Below are 19406 nucleotides of genomic sequence, written 5' to 3' on the forward strand. Positions count from 1 at the left end.
GTAGCCTACTGTATGATATATTATACAGGCTCAAGGATCGCAGAGTCGAGTTATCGAAGGCACGATGTGATACAGAAAAAAAGTATACAAGTATTTGAAACGAATTTATTAACGTTACCGAAGTGACAACGTGAATATGAATTATGATACACGCATCAGCTAACTTTGCTCGATTTTAAGCTGTGTTAATTAAAGTAAGTACACGCGCGACTCGGGGTAGAGAGAGAGAGAGAGAGAGAGAGAGAGAGAGACTAATAGATGCGAAAAAAAAATGGGTAAGAGAGGAAAAAAAGTTTATATTTTTCATCTATATAGCGCACGAATATATGTTATGCATGCATCGCTCGAATGGAGATCGTTAGCTCTGCCAAGCGTACGTACCGTAGTACGGCAGCATCAAAGTTCGCGCGCGAATTGTGGATTCGTGTCAGTGATTTTACGAGAGCCTACGCGTAGGTATGTGTATATAACTATATGCCCTCCATCCAGATAGTAAGGAATTTTTTGCGAGTTTTCTCTTCAATTCGAATACATTAAATCGCTCTGGAGTTAACGCAGGGGGCGGAGGTGGAGGAAAAAAGAGAGAAGCTTTTCATACATAAAGCACGATTGGGATACGATCGGCGCGGGAGAGCCTTGGGAAACAATCCACGCGATAATCCCGTCCGACCAAAAATCCCTGCCGATTCGACGTTTGCTTAGAGAAATACGAAGAGAGATAAAGACAAAAAAAAGTATCATGGATAAACGTTAACCGTGTAAAAACGTAAGTACCTTTATACCTACGTCGAGAACAAAAAGGGGCGAGACGAGCGCACGCGAATGCGAGATATATTATATATGGCGCACATATGTAGCGAAGTGGTCGCGCGAGCATAACAAAGCTTCGTTCTATAAGCCTGCTGCTCTGTGCCCTCCGCGTTCGTTTTCTCTCTTGAGAACTTAATCGTTGAGTCAATAATGCGCGGCAGTCAATTTTTCTTTCTCGATGCACACGCCGAGCGGAGAAGAGGGAATATGTCAATAACGGGGGCAGTTGTTTACTCGCGAAATTTCACGACGTTTTTCTTTTTGGGCTAAAATATCATTTTCACGTCGGGAGTTGTTGGTAAACGACGTACATACACATACTACTGACACATTGTCTCTCAATCTTCGAGAAAATATACGCGATACTTGAAACTCGCCCTCGCTCAACTTCGTTTGTTCTTTCCTATCTAGTTGCGCGCGCGCGCGCGCAGTGCAAATAGTCGAAGAGAGCCGAGGATCATCCACCTAGTTGAATTAGCGGAAGTTCGCTCTTTCGCGTTTGTTCTTTGATCCTGCACGACGATCGATCCTTCAACCGGTTTTATATATTTATAAACGTGCGCACGCGTGCGCGAACGTGCGACGCCGAGACGTGCGCGGCCTGTACCGCTGCGGTAATTAGCCTCGCTCGAAAAATACTTCCTCTCCTTTCCGAGAGAAGAAAAGATCTCGTACGAAACGTTGAAAACATTGTGAGATTATTCCGCGCTCTCGTCCGTACGTTCTTTTGGGAATTTTCCATATGCACGTGTGCGGCGGCGGCGCACGGAATCATCGTTGCGTGCACACCCGTGTTTTTCTTTCCGCTTTTAAGCTTGAATTTGCGATGATAATCTTGCCTCGCCCGCTACTGCCGGTGCTGCTGCTGCTGCTGTTGGCATTAACGTATAATTGCGAAAAGCTAAACCGCACCGTGACTTACTTATATACCATGGCATGCGTATAACACGTGGATTAAAGCTCTTTTGTTTTATACGGCCTTCGCAAAGATTCCGCACGAACGAGAGAGAGAGAAAATAGGGGGAAAGGTTAAACTGCTACTGCTTCATGCAAATTATACAATTTTCGTTACGAAAGGACAGCAGGAGAGCTGCGTTTGATATAATGTAAATGAATGTCATAAAATAGTACGCTAGTCGATTTTGCTTGTATATGAAAAACAATAATTTGCGTAGTTACTTGGTACGCGTGTGTATTATCGATATCCATCATATGATCAATATAAATACACGGTTGAAAATAATGTACATTAAAATTGATGTAAAGTGAAGGGAGTTTTTTTCTTCTTCGTATAGAAAAGCTTAGATTTAAATACAATCCTAATCGTACATGAACTAGTGTTCGAGCTGTGCTTTACTTAAGTAATTATTTTGACTTTGTCACTTGCAGATTTACAGATAAAGGCCACTCGCCATCTAGCGGTACAGGCTGGCTTTAATTATGATTGAACTTTCAATTATTTTTTGATGAATTATCGCAACGAGTAAATCTACGTATGAATGTATCATTTTCAATCAAAACTTTTCAACTTTAGTACTGAATCAACATTTTTTTTTTATTTTTTCATTGTTTCGAATAATAGAAAAAATGGTAACATTTTCAAACCACGATTGAAAAATTGACTTGTGTATAAAGCACGTCTAAAGTTTACTAGTAATCAAAAAAACAAAAACAGATGAAAATCTGCCTAATTTTATCCTATACGCGAGCTCTATTGTTACGAATAGCATTAATTTTGCAGCCGCGAGTTTACTACAACGCACCACCCGCACGCACTAGTCCCCTGTACATAGAAAATTAAAATTGACTCGCTCGCTCGTGTGTTTGTGTGTTTCTGTGCGCAAACACACACGTTGTACATCCGTATATCTAATTATTATGACGCAGTCCGAATAGCTCGATTATTTTGACTGTTAATTGATATGCCATCGATCGGTATCGTTCGTACACTGTACACGCACACAGCAAGTCCCGAGCATAACGTGTACATACTACCGTAGTACACACATCCGCCCTGTGTGTGTGTAATACGCGCATACATAGCGAACTATTATGCTTTGCTTCGAGTAATTATACGAGCTTTCATGACGGGGGCAAGATGAGCCGGTCTCTGCATTATGTGCACACACATACGATATATCTGCGCGTAAGTGTGTGCGGATGTTCTCGTACGTGCGTGTATGTATGCGTATTATTTAGCTTGAATACCGACGTCGACGTGAGCCAGTTTTGCGCGCGCGCGTCAAAATCTAATCGAGGACCCGCTGCTGCTACGGCGCAATTCGATCGCTCGCGCCGATACACAATATATCGATAATTTTTTTTGTACCTACGTAATAACCATGATCATTAGGCCGCGTACCTCTCTCTCTCTACGAGCTTAAGTAATATTCAATTTCTTTTTATTTCGTGCTCGTTATCGTAAAGCTGCGAATTAAGCTCGCCCACGCCGCGCAGCAGCAGCAGTAGCGCGTTCGAGCGAACGTGAACGTGAACGGCCTATAGCTAATTTTTTTCGCATTAAACGGCTCCCCCAGATTTAATTAAATTTTAATAAAGTGATTTGTTGCTCACGGCCGTAATGAACAACGCCGCGAGAGTTTTTTTCTACTCTCTGCGTTGACGTCGATGTTGAAATTAAGCTGGATCATTTTCATTTTCAGCCGGAATTTTTTTTTTGATTCTTGTTGTCGCTCGGTGAATTGAAAGTGAGCGAGCGCGTGGACGTACGAGAGAGGACATGGAAAAAATATAAAGAATTAGGGAGCTGTAAAACGAGTCGTTTACGCGAATGTACTCTACGTATGATTCGCTCGAGTCTCGAAGCATCGTGCGCGCAAAAATTAATTGTTCGTAAATGTACGAGAACGCTAAGAACGCGACTGCTCTTTATGTCCCGTCTGCGCGTAACAATGTAAAATCGATACTTTGCAAAGAATCAACACTATGAAGGGATTGTAGCCCATTATACATTTCTTTACAACGTTTTAACGGTTATGAGAAGAACTGTGCTTTTTCTCTTGCGATTTCCGAAAATCCGGACCCGCGACATCTAGCGGTAACTTGGGTACTATACAATGTTTTTGATGAGGACGTTGTTAACCAACGTCTCAGAGAAGAATAGAAACAATATCTAATAAGCATATACTGTAATTCAGTACAATTAAGATTTCACAACGAAGTAGCAGAGCTCGAACAATTGAAAATTTCGAATGATTCTTTCGAGTTTACTCCTTGAACACGGGTCCCATGCATTACTCGCGCTCGAATCATTATGCTTTCGGTGAAGAATATCACACACACTTTCACCGACTTCATTCAACGAGCAAATCGCCTATGTATATTTTTCAATCTTGAACACAATACACACAGATCGAGGGGTAGAGCTTGCAAAAGCGTAATGCCCTCGAGAACTCGACAGTATTCAGGAATCGGAAGAGGCACGACGACGACGACTCGAGCTAGTAGTGTCGATATCGAATGCTTGCCGCAGAGCAGCGAGTGCACTAAGCCCTTAACAACTAAAACAGAACGGCCAAGTTCGCTCGATGTTGTGGCGCATATTAAAGCGTAACTCGAGAGCAGCAGGGATAGCAGCACAACGTCGAAGCTCCACGATCGACCGGCGTACGCATGATCGCATCGCGCGCTCTGTCTACAAGACACCCACACACACACACTGCACAGCTCGTGGCAGCCAACCAATCAGATTTAAAGGGCTGTACAAAATATATATACATCGAAGTTACAGAAGAGAGTGTGAGAGATGCCCTACATACCACTGGTCTGAGCTTGTACAAATGCTAGCTATAGCTAGTTCTCCTGTACGTACGCGTATTATACACTTCAGGAAGATCAGAGCTACTGCTCGACGCGACGATGACGACGACGACTCTAGCAGCAAAGGACACGCGTCAAAGACTGCAACGCAATGCGATGCTCTCCGAGAATCATTCTCGTCTCGTTAACTCGAGTCAATCGATGAAACGTATAGAACTTGCGCGTATATATCCTACTGTACTATAGACATAAATGAACGCGCGCCGAGCTTTGGGTCACTTTGATTGAGATTTCTCCTTATACTACTACTATCGTATGTGTGTCTGTGTGTGTGCTTTTATATCTCAATTTTAAGAGAAGGCGAGGCTGCAGCAAACACTTGTGCGGATTCTCCGCATGAACTTTGTGGTAATAACTGAATGGAACTGCGCGCGGAGAGAGAAATCAAAGGAATCCCCACGCACGCATCGAGAACCGAGAGAAATGAAAAAAAAAATTACGAAAACTTGCCCGATCTGGTCCTTGACAAGTTTTTTTGAAATTAATCTTTGTTGAATATTATAAATTCAAGTAGATAATCACAATTATATATACGAGTAAATTTAGGATTTAAACTCGTCCGCACGAGGACGAGATAATGTTTCTCAATTGCGCGCGTTAGCTCGATATGAATCTTTATTAAAATAAAATATTTAATTTGTACAATATAATTCGGAAGAAATTAATTAAATTAATTAACTAAAGGGCTCTAGTGCACGCGTTCAACGGACGCAAAGGTGTACAACAGTCGCGCTGAGCTATGCGAAGCCAGTCAAGAGCAGTCGGAGCTAGCTCGCGCGCGTACACTGCGCTGCCGTCGGTATTAAAATTATACGCGGCATATTTTTCGTAAATAGGTACGCTGAATGAGAATGAAGGACAGCGAAGAGCCGCGCGTCGAGCGAGAGAGCCGAATAAAATGAAACGGTCGCTGCAGCAGCAAACTGCGAAGAACAACATAAATTAAAATTGCCCCACGAATGGCAGAAATGTGCGCGCGTGAGACAAAGCGAGGAGCGGTATCTTCTCTGTGTGTGCCTGTGTGTATGTGTGTGTGTGTGTGTTTCAGTAGTGAAACTCTTTCGTATACACATTCACGCTTACATTTCGCGACGGCAACTCTTCTCACTCAACACGCGAAACTGTAATGCTCTTCTGTCGCTCCTTCATTTCCGAAACACCCGGGCATAAAGTAGAAGGAGAAAGAGAGACAGTCTTCCTCTCCCAGCAGCTTGATGATTCGCGCGCGCGCTGGTCTTCTCCTTTCGCGTTTGTCTATGTGTACATGGAATTTACTCCCGGAGAAATGGTGTAAATAGCGGAGTTGGGAGGTGGATTGAAAATAAAAACACGGAAAAGAAAAGAAAAGAACAGAAAATGTAAATAAACGAGGGTAGAATATAGCGCCGTTGGACGTGGCACGCGCGCGAGCGTGCCCAAACGAAGGGGACGACGACGAAACAGAACTAATGTTCCGTAATTAAAACGAATGGATTTCACTTCATTCAACGTATTTAAAGTTAAGAAAATGTTCCTCCCGCACCCCCATGCTTTTGTATACTGCGAAAATAAAAGCAAAAGTGAGCCGAGAGGCGAGTGGCAAGAAAGAAAGGAAGTATTTACTTTAAACCAAGCTCTTGCGTATTATAGTATACCCGGTGAAAATTGCCGCAGTGTAAGGATTCGAGTACAAAAAAAAAAAAAAATAATAATTGTGGCGCTTCGAAAAAACCGCCGTAGTTGCAGTGTCGATGCTGCTGTGTGTACCTCCACTGCGGTCACGCAACGCTACTCCCGCTCCTCGCGATTGACTAGAAAATTTATGAATTCACTTGTAAACACGGAATCGGATTTTCTCGAAAGTTTGAAAAAATACAAATTGACTGTGCGTGTATGTGTGCCTGGCCAGCTCTAGCCAATTCTCTGTGGGGAATATTATTCTCGTACGGGTGATTTATTTTTTTTTTTTTAAACCCCGCACACAGAATCCCACGGGATACTTGTACGAGCGAGACAATCGTGTGCGCGCGAACTCTTCTCTCATCTATTATTTGAAACTGTTGCACACGTGTGCATGATCCGATAGACGTTCGTTTCAAAAATTACAAAAAAACGGAACGTATTCTCCTGAATAATTCAAAAATTGGATCCATTCAAGTTTCCATCCAACAGTTTCAATTCAGTTTACAGAAAGAAAAAAAAATGGCTCGCGATCCTTCGCGATTAGCATCGCAATTCGGATGAGTTACTACTGTACTATTTCGTCGTTCAGAACAGCAGGGATTGCTCAAACTATCACAGAGGGAGAGATCTACGCTCGAATCGTAATTGTCGATGAGCTATCCGAGTGGCATTTCGCACTTGAGATGATACGACCTAATTCCCAGCATAGCCGCAGCAGCAGCTGTAGTGATAATTGTGATTCAGTGGGGTATACGTAGGTAGAGCATCGTGTTTACGAGTAATAAGCAGTACAAGGCTCTCTCGAATATTACGCGAAATAACGTTTTGCTTGTTTGGCCCTGGCGAAATTATCTTGGAGGAGAGAGAGAGAGGAAAAGTTGGAGCGTATAAATATTGCAAGAAGTCGTCTCTCGTTTTTACTTGGTTCTCTCTCTAACTGAGAGAGAGAGAGACTATATGCATGAAAAGAAAAGCTCTGGGCTCGTACTCCTCTCTCTCTCTCTTATATATATCTATGTACTTAGGTGCAGGAAGGCATATAGAGAGGGTAACCATTGTAAAAACGACGTACAATGATTTCACTATTCAAAAGAATGTCTACACAGTGCTGCTGCTGCCGTCGCTTGTGTCGTGGTCGCAAGAGCTCGCGTACGCTTCTCAAATAATTCTAAAATGCCGACTACTACCTGGTGGTACACTTATTGTCATTTCTTGAAAAAAAATTTTTCCCTCCTTTCTCGTATTACATACTTTAGCCGCAGTTCTCTTTCTTCCTCCCGTATTATACATATACGACGTTATAAGAATATTCTAGATTTCCTCCTCTTACGGAGACGTAATAATTAATGTTTTGCCAAACGGTTCTCTCTCTCGAGCTTCTTTTTTTCACGACGGCTTTTAACCCGGTCCTCGAGGCTAAAAAGAAGTCGCTTTTCAAATCTTTGACGATATATAGAGCTCCTCTTAGCTCGAATGCGGATATGTGCATACTTGATAGAATACTTTGCAAGCTCGAGCTTGCAATCATTTAGTCCCGCAAACGCGAGTCCTCTTTTGTACATATTTTTAGAATAATAACATTTGATTCGACGTGCATTATACATTCGAACGAACAATATAATGTGTCGCGTTCGTTAGATCTTCTTTTGACGCGGCGCGCATAACTCATATCTCTAGTATATTTAAGAGACGCCGCCGCCGCCGACCGTAATTGCAGCGTCTCTTTGTGTCGTCGCGTCGTCGTCATAGCCGCCACCACCGCCGCCTGTCTATAATGCACAGGGGGCTGCTGTCGTCGTCTTTGGTGCATTATCGTGGCGCGCGCGTGCAAAAGTCAGAGGCTTCTAACCTTCCTCCTTGTTAAGGCACGAAAGTTTAATGATATAAAACAAGAGCGCATCTCGTTACTTATTATGTACGCGCGGGCGATGGACAAGACGCGATTTTATTTTTGTTGCGCTATACTTTGAATTTCTGAAATTTTATTCTTCATTATGTTGGATCTCGTTTGATTCGATATGAAGAAAGGCACGAAATATATAGTCGAGAGCGAGAGTTGATTTCATTAAGCCTTGAAAATAGAAATCGAGTGTACGTATAAAGCTCGAAAGCTCGAAAGCTCGCGAACATCGAGAAAGTAGATTTATCATTACGGTATGTTTCTCTCTCTATGCTTTTTGTTCTCGTTGAGACTGGTTTTGTTACGTTGAAATGAGAATAGAAGACACGAGTGTTTGATTTGGTACGAAATTCTATGGTGCCTTTCCAACATATCCGCGAATTCAGAGCTTCAATGCTTACGCGCGGGTAATATGAAATGTTCTTCAACTTTTGAAAAATCCGAAAAGTTTGAAGCTCGCGCACCAACGTGTGTCTAAAACGCAGCGAAGTTGGTTTTTATGTATGTACGCGTACTGCACGAGTGTGTGTTACGCGTGTGTGACGTTCAATTGAGTCGTTCAACTTTTTTAATTCAATCTCTTTACAGCGTCGCGAGGTTGAAAAAAAATGAAAAAAAAAAAAACATGTAAATAAAACAAGACGGGCGAGAAAAAAATTATTTTTCAACTGCACGAAACCGAATGCTATGCACATGGTTGAATTTAAAAGCTCGAGCGTAAAAAGTGCCTTACACGATGACGACACGCATATATACAACGTTACATGTTTATATATTATCGCGCACTTGAAAAAAAGGGGAGAAAATAAAAAGTCGGGATCTTCATTAGCGGCTAAGCTACTACCTCGAATACGTAAGCATGTAAATTACTTCGGCAAACACTAATCGAATGCCATTGTTCGTAAGAGAGAGAGAGTAAAAGACTGGAGAAAGAAAGAGAATAAATGGTCCGGCGAAAGTAAAACGCGCGCTGCTGCTACGAGCGGCAAAAAAAAAGTGCCCCCGGTACAGTTGGAATACACGATGAAGGAATAGCTAAAGAGTTAGAGAATAGCAGTAAAAAAATAAGAGAGAGAGAGAGAGAGAGTAAGAAAAAAAATATAATAATAAAACTAGCAAAACTAAACGTTTTGAGCAAGCTGCTGCTGCGAACAGGGTATCTCTATACCTATATGTACATCAGCCGAGAGGGAGCAAAGAAGAAAAAAGTGGGGCAGGATTATCTTGGGTTTTGCCTCTAAGCTGCACGGCTGCATTTTCTCTCTGCTTTCTCTCGTCGTCCATCCTACTTTTCTATTTTCTACTCTTGCTCTCTCTCTTTCTCCTTCGTCTCTCCCTCTCTCTTGTCTTGCCTTCTCGTTTGTGTTCGAGTGCACACGGTCTTTCTTTTACACCGCTTTATCTCTTTCCTTCACTCGATCTAGCCGATATAATATATAGCGTCTCTTCGTAAAAGCTCGAACGAATAGAATGAAAATCGATGCTTCGCCGAGTCACTGAATAGTTAAATGTATATATCGCACATTCATATATGCGACTCGATACGCCAAGGTTCTCCATTACTTTATTTACTATTGTACGAGGTTTCTATTCGAGTTGGGGGTAAAGTAAAGAAAGATGAATATTTTCGATATTATCCAGTACGCACACACGACAAACAATATAAACACGTTTGATACTTCCATTGTCATACTTTAATATTCGACGTATCAAATATTTTCTTGGCTCGACGATGTACGGTAATCGCTCGTACAAAGTTTATGTGTTTCAAAATACTAGACCTCATGCATGCCCCAGTAGGGTGGTTCACTTTGCAAAAATTTTCGAAATCGCCTTTACAAATTATATTTTTAGAAAATTCAAGTAACCTGAAAATGACAACTTGCCTGTTTGAAAAAATTCAGACCACTTTTCAACATACTTTTAGTCTCTACCACTAGGTGGCGAGTACCTTCATCTTTAAACCTGCAAGTGGCAATGAAAAAATAATTGTATAAGTTAATCAATTGTGCAAAATTAAGCAATTGCCCCAGGTATGGATATGTTTTATTGCTGATTTTTGGTCAACTTATACAATTATTTTTTCATTGCCACTTGCAGGTTTAAAGATGAAGGTACTCGCCACCTATAGTGGTAGAGACTAAAAGTGTGTTGAAAAGTGGTCTGAATTTTTTCAAACAGGCAAGTTGTCATTTTCAGGTTACTGAAAATATGCGTATAAACATTTATAAAATAATTATAATTGAAAAATCGCCAAAAACAAGTTAATTAATGGTTATTTATATTACAACATTTTGAGCGACCATTTTTTTTAGCATCGGATCATTATTACTATTGAGCATTTTTAATCGGGGAAACTGCTCTGTATTAAACGCGGACGACGCATATCCTTTCAAACGGTCAAACATCCTGTAAAATTGAACGCGTGTAAGTGTATGTATATGTGTGTGTGTGCGCGCGCGCGAGAAAATAAAACTCACGGACGCAGAGTTACGAGAGAGCCCCGACGCGGTGGCGAGGAACTTCGTCCGGGGCAGTTAGCAGTCTGCTCGACAATATCCACCGCTTCGTACCTTATAGATATCTAACAATCGCGCGCGCGCGGAGAACTTTTGCACGGGAGGCAAAATATGAAAATCAAGCTGCTGCTGCTGTTGTCGGCGCGCAGTAGAAAAATGTCGATATCAAATTATTTGCGGTAAATCTTTGCTGCTGCTACTGCCGCTGCCGCTTCTTCGACAGAATTTTTCATTCGTTTGCTGCTGCTGCTGCTGCTGCTCTGCGCGTAAATTAAAATCCTTTCAGCGCTGAGCTATTTTTTCTTCCCTTTTATTGTTGTTTAAATTTATGCATCGATGACAAAGAAAAGAAATATGTGTACAAAAAAAAGAATAAAACAGAAGTAGAAGAAGGAAGAGAAGTGATCCGATAAAGTATTACCCCCGCGCGTCGAATCGATCGGCTAGCTTTGCTCTCTCGCGGATGGCGCAAGCTTGGCCATTATATTCATATTATGTGCAAGCGAGGTGGGGTATATAGGCGCGTTGTTCCGAGTTATCCACGTGCGGCGCGCATCGAGCAACAGCAACACAACACGGTGTACGCCTAGTCCAATTCGCATCGTCCGTTTTTCTTTTTCCTTTTTTTTTGTTTTCCGTTTTCAACTCCGGGGGCTGACTAGTACCGGCTGCTTTTTTCCTCACCCCCTCGGCCATCCGCGCGCACACGTTGCCAGCGAGTCATGAACCACGCCGCGCATTTCTCTCTTTCTTGCTTTCTATTTTCATTCGTTCGTTTGGAATTTTTTTCTCGCACCTCTTGTACACTCATATATATACGCGCGCGCGAGAGGCCGTTTGAACGCTTTCGCAAGCTCGCCTATATGATGTACGCGGCATGAATCACGCGGGCACGTACCTACACACACGGACACGCACGCACACATGGACGTAAAAATGTTCGCACTCGCACACGGTCGCGCGCGTGTGCACTCGACGAGATTAAAATAAATAGCAGGCCACGAGCGTGTGTGTACGTGCGGTGGTACGAGAAAAATCATCGCGCAGTGGAGAAGTACTACTATTAAACATTTTCCTTTTTTTTCGCTCTCTCTCCTTCTTCTACTTCCATATGCTAGCTTTTAATTTTCAGTCGGTTTTAATTTTTTTATTATTATTATTATTCTTTTTTTTCGCACTTGATCTGTACGCAAACTCGTGCAGCTCCCATCGGGATATTACGATCGCGAGGAACTGTTAAACCGTAACTCCCAGATTAAAAATGAATTTTACGGTATGAATCAGGGCCTGGAACGTATCTCGCTGCACCTCACTACCACGGTGGAAGGAAAATATGAATCATTGATTTTTGCTTGTCCTACAAAAGCTACGTATAATATAAAGAAGAGCCCGCGCCGAGTCAATAGACACGAGATAACGAACGCGCAAAATTCGATCCAAAAGCCTACCCCACACGATAAGGCTAATTGCTTATGCTCTCCACAAAGACGTTGTCGAATCGCAACTAAGTTGGAATGATCAGCGATATTGCACGCCCGCCGCGTCTCGTCTATATACCACGTATCTAGTTAGAGCCATCTCTCCGCATCGTCTTTCAGTCGTACCCCTCCACGCGTCTAGCACCGCAAACTGCGATTCCATTAAAATTAAGACTTTGCCTTAATCCCCTATATAAGTATATTACAGTTATATACATGGTATATATAGAGGCACAGAGATCTACGGCTCGAGATCGTGCGTCGAGTATCAGCGCAACGGCAGCAGCAGCAGCTCGTCGTCGTTTTCCGCTCGGTTGCGTATCGCACAGTACGCAGAGAACAATTGCTCCCGGATTAAGTGAGCTAGCGAGAGGCGCGCATATGGCATTATAATGCAGATCATACATAGCGGCTGAAGTTCGCGTATTGTGTAACCGATATATTATTGAATTCGTATTATATACTTTGTCGTTGACTGATATAAGCTATTGTACAATAATATGCGCGTTTACAGTGGACATCGTCCGGCACACGAGCGATACGATTGATGCTGTAACGCAAAATTAATGCGCTCGCGCGGCGCACACAAAAGGATATCCGTAAGGCATTAGCAGCTAGACCGTAGTTACTGCTGCTGCTCATGCACATCTTGCGTGCGGGATCAAGCTGGCAATTAATCAAACGTACGTATATACGAGTGACATTCGAAAGCAACAAATTACGATTAAATACGCTCACGCGCACACGTATTATAATTGCGAATATGGCTTGTTGCAGCGCATTATAATGTATATACATCACGTCTCATCGCGCACGAGCTTTGCTCTCGCTCGCGCCGTGACACGTGGTATTAAATTTTCATAACCCCCACGCGCGCGCGCAGGCACATGTTTATCCAATTAAATCGGGTTAAATTTATTCTGCAGTAATGCGCAGCAAGGGCTTCATTTTGGGAGAGGCACGACGACGAATTATAATACTGACGCCGCCATGGCGTATGATGAGCGCCAAGCAGCCATTGTGTATTATAGTTTGCAGCAGCTGCCTTTTAAATATATGATCCGCGAGAGCAAATATGATAATTGGCACACGAGAAACGAGGCTATGTGGGCGGACGGGCGGGTGGTTAATTTACATGGAGAAACGATGAATCGTTTATGTACGTGATTCGGCAGAAAAGTTGCTTTTTCCCGGTTAATCGGAGGGAAAGAGCGATGTGCGCTTTACGTTTTGATGGTTACGCGAACGCACCGTATATAACAAATGCAAGGGAGCTTTTATTTTGCAATCTAGGGCTATATATACATAAAAGCTAGAGCTCGATCCGAGCTGCAAATCCCCCCAGGGGGAGTACGACAATCTCGCGAGGAGATTTTCTCTCTCTTTCTCGCGAGCGCGAGTTTACGCGATGAACATCGCGCGCGGTAGATTAAGAGAGCAAAGTATATAAGAAGAAGCGCCGCGACGACGTCGAGTACTGCTGCCACGGGTAATAATAAAATAGCGCGCCTGTTCGCGAGCTCTAGCTCTCTCTCTCTCTCTCTCTCTCTCTTCATTTGACAATCGTGCCCGAGGCGATTTTTGGCGGGGGAGGGATGCGAGGAAGGCTCGACTCGCTACGGAACTTTCTGAAAGCTCGAGTGACATCGTCATTAAATGTTAGAAGATCGAAAAGTACAACCAGCAGCGGCTCTCTTATACATATAATATAATGTACATATACAGCGTAGTACGACCCGCGAGCACTATATAAGGTATATATACAGGCGACAAAGTGCCCCGTTTGAAATTTTAAAGCCTGATGCATAAGAAAAAAAATATATATATCGAGAATCGCGGAGAATTTGTACTCGCGGTGCGGCGCAGGCAGCATATAAAGCGTATAATATCGAGTCTCGATCGTAGATATATATATATTGCTACAACATAAAGTAGGTTGAGACAGCACAGATGCTGTTCTTTTTCTCGCTCTTTCTCTCTCGACGCCCTGCGCGTCTTTCATTTCTTTTTCGTAAAATGGATTTATGTAATACAAAATCCAATTCCCAGGATGAGCTCTTTGGGTCGAGCTCGAGCAGATTTCAGTCGATCGATCGGAAAAGGTTTTGGTTTTTAGAAAGTGTTTTAAAACCCTAATGCCACAAGTAAGTACAGAATACACTCGGCCCGATATATACACATCATAAGCCATGCTGTGTGGTAATATTTAATATTTAATATTTAATATTTATTCAGTTGAGGCTAAGGACTGTATGTGGGAAGAGTTCAGGCCATCTAGCGACGATAAATGGCATTCGTCATTAAAGTTGCTGGACAACGTATACGTTCAAATTATTAAAGTCTCTCGGTAGGAATATATATACACAGTTAAAAAAATATTAATAATAATAAAAATGAAAATGCAGAATCACGCGCGAGCGCCTGACTACACAGCTGTCGAAGCACCACCGCAGCAGCAGCAGCAGCAGCACACTCCGCAGAGTGCACAGACAGAGAAAAGAGCAGCAGCGAGAGAGGAAATGACAACGCGAGCAGTTTTAATGAAAACTTTTACTCTTCCTATTTTACAACTCGAAGGCAGCAGCAGAATCACGCTCGCGCGCGCTCACGCCTCTTGCTTCCGTCGTGGCGCGGACGGTAACTTTTAAACCATCGGACGCGGCCGCCAACAACGCTCGTCGTCGTGCGCGCTACCACGATGCACGGACACTACTACTACCACTACTGCTGCGGCGGCGGGGGGAAGGGGTAAAAGTAAAGAAGCGCCCGCGGAAATGAAAAGAGTTGGACTGAAAAAGAGGGATGAGTCTGTTTTCGTATCGTGCGGTATATACGAGGTAGAAAAGAAGAAAAAAACACGCAATAATTCGAATCCTTTGCTGTAGTCGAATTATAAAACGCGAAGCAACGGCAATTTATCCAGACCGGAGAGCGAGCTTTCCGCTAATATAACCGCGCACAAATGCGCTTGTGTGTATTTACGATCGTTTGTGCGCTGCTCTGTTTTTACTTTACAATCATCCATATATCCATAACTCGCGAGAAGAATGGCGCCCTTATAAAGTAACGCGATGACTGGATTATGACACTGATGGGCTAATAATATTCACATATTATTGAGCCACTTCGTGATATCGCTATTGAAACGTGCAAAATATTCCCCTTTTTCTCTCTGTACACACAATGGACTGTTCAATATAATTCATTTCTTCTCTTTCTCTCTGGTTCCAACTCTTTTGAACTCAGCAATTTTTCATGTATTTTCAATCGTTCGTACGCTGCAGCGGTAGCAGCAGCAGCTCTTTCGTTCAATTTAGCCATTGTCAGGCTCGAACTCTGACGTTTTAAACGACTATCTACGCGCCGATGCTATGGGTTAATAAAAAAAAAAGAAAAAAAAGGAGTAGACGAGAGGAAATAAAAGTACCGAGAGAGAGTAACTGAGCATTAAGAGGAAAAGACATAGACAAAGGCGCGTCATGCAGTGCAGTGCAGAGGGTGAGTGAGAGAAAAGCCAATTTGAAAATGAAGAATAACGATCACCAACACGTAGGGTACGACCCGACGAGAGTCAAGTGAAAATTCATGCCGCTGCGTTAATTTTTATGGATCTCACCGACGTATATATACAGTAGCAGCAGTTGCAGCGGAGGGACGCGCGTTAATACATAGTATACGTCGTCGTCACGGCCGAGTGCAGTGCACATTCACGTATATACATTTCTTTCACTTCTCGTTCGAATGGCGTATAATAATGCAGTACAGTTTTCATTCTTATCGAGGTAGAGAAGGAGGAGGAGAAGAGCACCAGCTCCACCATATATAAATCCGTTAGCTGCGCTGTGTGCGAGAGAGCCCTTGAGATTCATTACAAGTCGTATTATAATGGTATAACATCGGCGGCAGAGGGTGCAAAATTCTCCGCGGAGACGTCGCGACAACTACGGTGCAGCAGCGACACACACAACGACGTCTTCTCTCGTGCATTGTTCGCCCGGAAGCGTAAAAATAATAGAAAGCCTCGCTGCTGCTGCTGCTGCTGCTGCTGCTCGTGTCTCAAGAAGCGGAGTGCATAAGAGAATGAGACAACTGATGAAATGAAACGAGATAAGAGACACGAGCTGCTACTAGTGCCGCTGCTGCTGCTGGCACGAGGCAGTGCGCCACATCGGGACTTGTATATATAACGTTGAATTGCGTAATCTGCTTATTCATTTAAATAATAGCGGGCGCCAACGTCGTTTTTACGTTTTATCACATCAACTACGTTACATTTCGGGCACGAGCGTCGTTCCCAACTTTATTTTCCTCGGCAGCATAAGGACGCGCATCAGAGGTCTCTCTCTCTCTCTCTCTCTTTTACGAGTTTCATCGAGTTACTGCGAGCGCAGTTTTCCCTCGAGTTGGTCTTTTTCGCGTATCGGATCGCAAATCAAACTAAAAGGCGTACATGTATACGAAAATAAAAAATGTTGAATGCAAAAATGTAACTATTCGAACGTTTATTTGCGGTGTTTCCATGAAAATTTCCTCGGCAAATAAATTTCTAAACAAACAAAAAAATGCGTTTCACTACAGGCGCTTCATATTAAATTGAAGCCATGATGAGCTAGCGAGCTGCAGCAACGTTTCATTTAAAGCTTCGATATAACTGCGTGTAGCATATAGTAGTAGACGCGTGTGGTAGCGGGTAATTTACCAAGATCGCAATTATGCATACGTATACGCAAGCTCGCGAGGCGAAACTCGTAGACGAGAAAAATGAAGAAGAATTTCGACCGCGAGTACATATTCATTTGCCTAGACTTGAGAGAGACGGAGTTCGCATGACTTTTCTGGCGCATCGAATAATCGTGCGCACGTGCGATGGATGGTAATTATGAGAAAGAAAAAATCATATTCGTTGGGTCAACGTTTTTTACCTGAGACAAATAAAAATTTTTTTATTGGTAAAAATCGATGACGGTTTTTTACACACACGCTTAATACTACGGCATACATGATTTTTCCCGAGCTTTTTTCCCCCCGAGTTTGCTCTCGCACGCAATTTATCGGGCTCAATTTTTTGTGTGATAAAATTCAAACGTGATGATTAATTCGCACGGGCTTATTGCCTCGTCGCGTCGGGTCGGGTCGCCCATATATGGGCTATAAGCTAGCTACATATAGCCGGTGCAGCAAGGCAAGCACGCTAGACAGCAGAGCAAGTGTCAAATAATATGATTTCTCTTTAACGAGAATTTTTCATCTTGATACGGCCGAGCGGATAGGGAATATTTGATCAGGCCAAATGAATTAATTGTCCAGGGGGTGGTACACAAATTGTTGGAAAATGACATTGATTAAAGGGCAAAAAAAAAATTATACGATCGCGCGTATTGGACTTTTTCATGGAATCGAGCGCGTCTGCTTTGAAAGTATAATTCGCGCGTGTGTATACTGTATACAATTTTCGAATTCGACTCTGCGCGTGTCCTTTTTGTTGTTGTTGTTATTCAAATACTACGCGCTACGTTATATTGCGATGCAACGCACGCGCGCGACACGAATTTAAATTAATGAAGTGAGTCTAACGCGCGCGCGCGCGAACGAGACGCGATCGACGCGCCTGGCTCACGAGTCCTCCTCCATCTTTGTCCAAATTTACGAGAGTGAGAGGAGAGTCTTGAAAAACGAGAAAGGTGTACAAAGGCGCTCGGCTCTGTAGTCGAGTAAGTGTGTAGATCTATAAAAATCCCCATCTATTCTACACATGCAGCAGCATTGCTCTACGTGTGGAGTACGGAAAGATCCGAATCATCAGAGAGAGGCAAACTAGATTCGTTCGAGCTCGACTCTTTGCGTACGTGAATACTCTTTCTCTGATGCTGCGGCGCTGCTACTGCTGGTGCACAAAAAAAAAACTACACCGGCTACGTATAGCTGTGTGTAAATGCGCACACGCGTACGTACGTACATAGCAAAAAGAAAACAAGTACTGCACAGCTCGTTCTCGCTGGTGTGTGTGTGCACCTGTGTACGAAGCTTTGGCTTCTATCCGGTGGTAGATACATCTCTCTCTAAGCGCGCGGTGTGTGCGAGCGTCAGACGAGATACTAATGCGCGCCCCCGCGCCTGTGTATAGGTACTCGAGCTTTATTTCGCTTCTGTTTTGCTCTGTTCTGCTCTGGCTCTGTGTGTTTTTTTTTGTACGCGAATGCGCGGGAGTAAAATGAGTTTGCCGCGCCGCGCGCGCATCGACAGGTCGGAGGCGGTGGTACTGCTACACATTTGTTTGCCGCTGGCGCGTCTGTACTGCAGCGGAGCTTGCGCGCATATATGATACATGCAGCAGCAGCATCCGAGCTCGACATAAGCTCGCGCGCGTATAGGCTTGATTGGCCACGAGGGAAATTAGTAAATGTGGCGGAAAATTGAATGACTCGACGCGGCGCCTATGTGTGCGGGCGGCAAGCAGATATGTGTACACACTTTAAAATATCGGTTGACTCACGGTGGCGGCAAGAACAGAGTAGAGGCAGACGGATGGTAGTTTTTTTTCTTTTTTTTTTTTTTTTGTTGGTTCGTTCTTTATTTCGCAAAACCTCCAAAACGAGACACGTGTGATTTGATGGACGTACTAGTACTGCGTAACGCAATTCAATTCGATCGCGACTAATAGAGTCAAGTCCACGCGTTTCGCACGCATACGCACACGTACGCGATTCGATTCACCTCGATCGAATGAAAAATAGTTATTCCGGATTTTCAATTATTCCCCGGAGCAGCAGGCTTCGTTATAACGACGTGTGCGACGGCTTCGTTAAAAAATTGCGTCACCGCGTTAATGTATTCAAAATCTTCGACTACAGTCTAGTGCTGCTGCTGTTGTTGTTGCGGTGTAGTATACGCGGGTCGAAAAAACTACAGAGCTACATGCGAAAGCTCCTCTGTGTTGTAGAAACAAGTCGTTGAACCCGCACACTGCTGCCACCCACAACAGCAGTTGCACAAAGATTGGCGAGCAAAATCATCTCTCTACGGTTTTTTATCCTCTGTCTCTTTTTTCGTTGCACCTCGCTTTCTCTCTACACACCACGCGGTGCTAGGTGAAAATCCGAAACTACGTGTAGCTCTCTGCTGCAATATCCACAATGGTATGCAAATTGATCTTTACCCTATGCATTTTCTTGTGTAACACGGCACTGTATACATACC

General features: G+C 43.4%; 1 protein-coding gene across 1 annotated transcript in view; it reads right to left on the minus strand.

Moving 5' to 3' along the window:
* Nucleotides 1-19406, minus strand: part of LOC106653532 — a 174704-nt gene that overhangs the window by 44074 nt on the left and 111224 nt on the right. The window contains exon 9 of the mRNA XM_014373014.2: nt 4870-4883. Within this exon, the coding sequence (XP_014228500.2) occupies nt 4870-4883 (14 nt within the window). The remainder of the gene's footprint in view (nt 1-4869; nt 4884-19406) is intronic.

The sequence above is a fragment of the Trichogramma pretiosum genome, unplaced genomic scaffold (genome assembly GCF_000599845.2).
Source record: "Trichogramma pretiosum strain Unisexual culture from Peru unplaced genomic scaffold, Tpre_2.0 scaffold1, whole genome shotgun sequence".
NCBI lineage: Eukaryota > Metazoa > Arthropoda > Insecta > Hymenoptera > Trichogrammatidae > Trichogramma > Trichogramma pretiosum.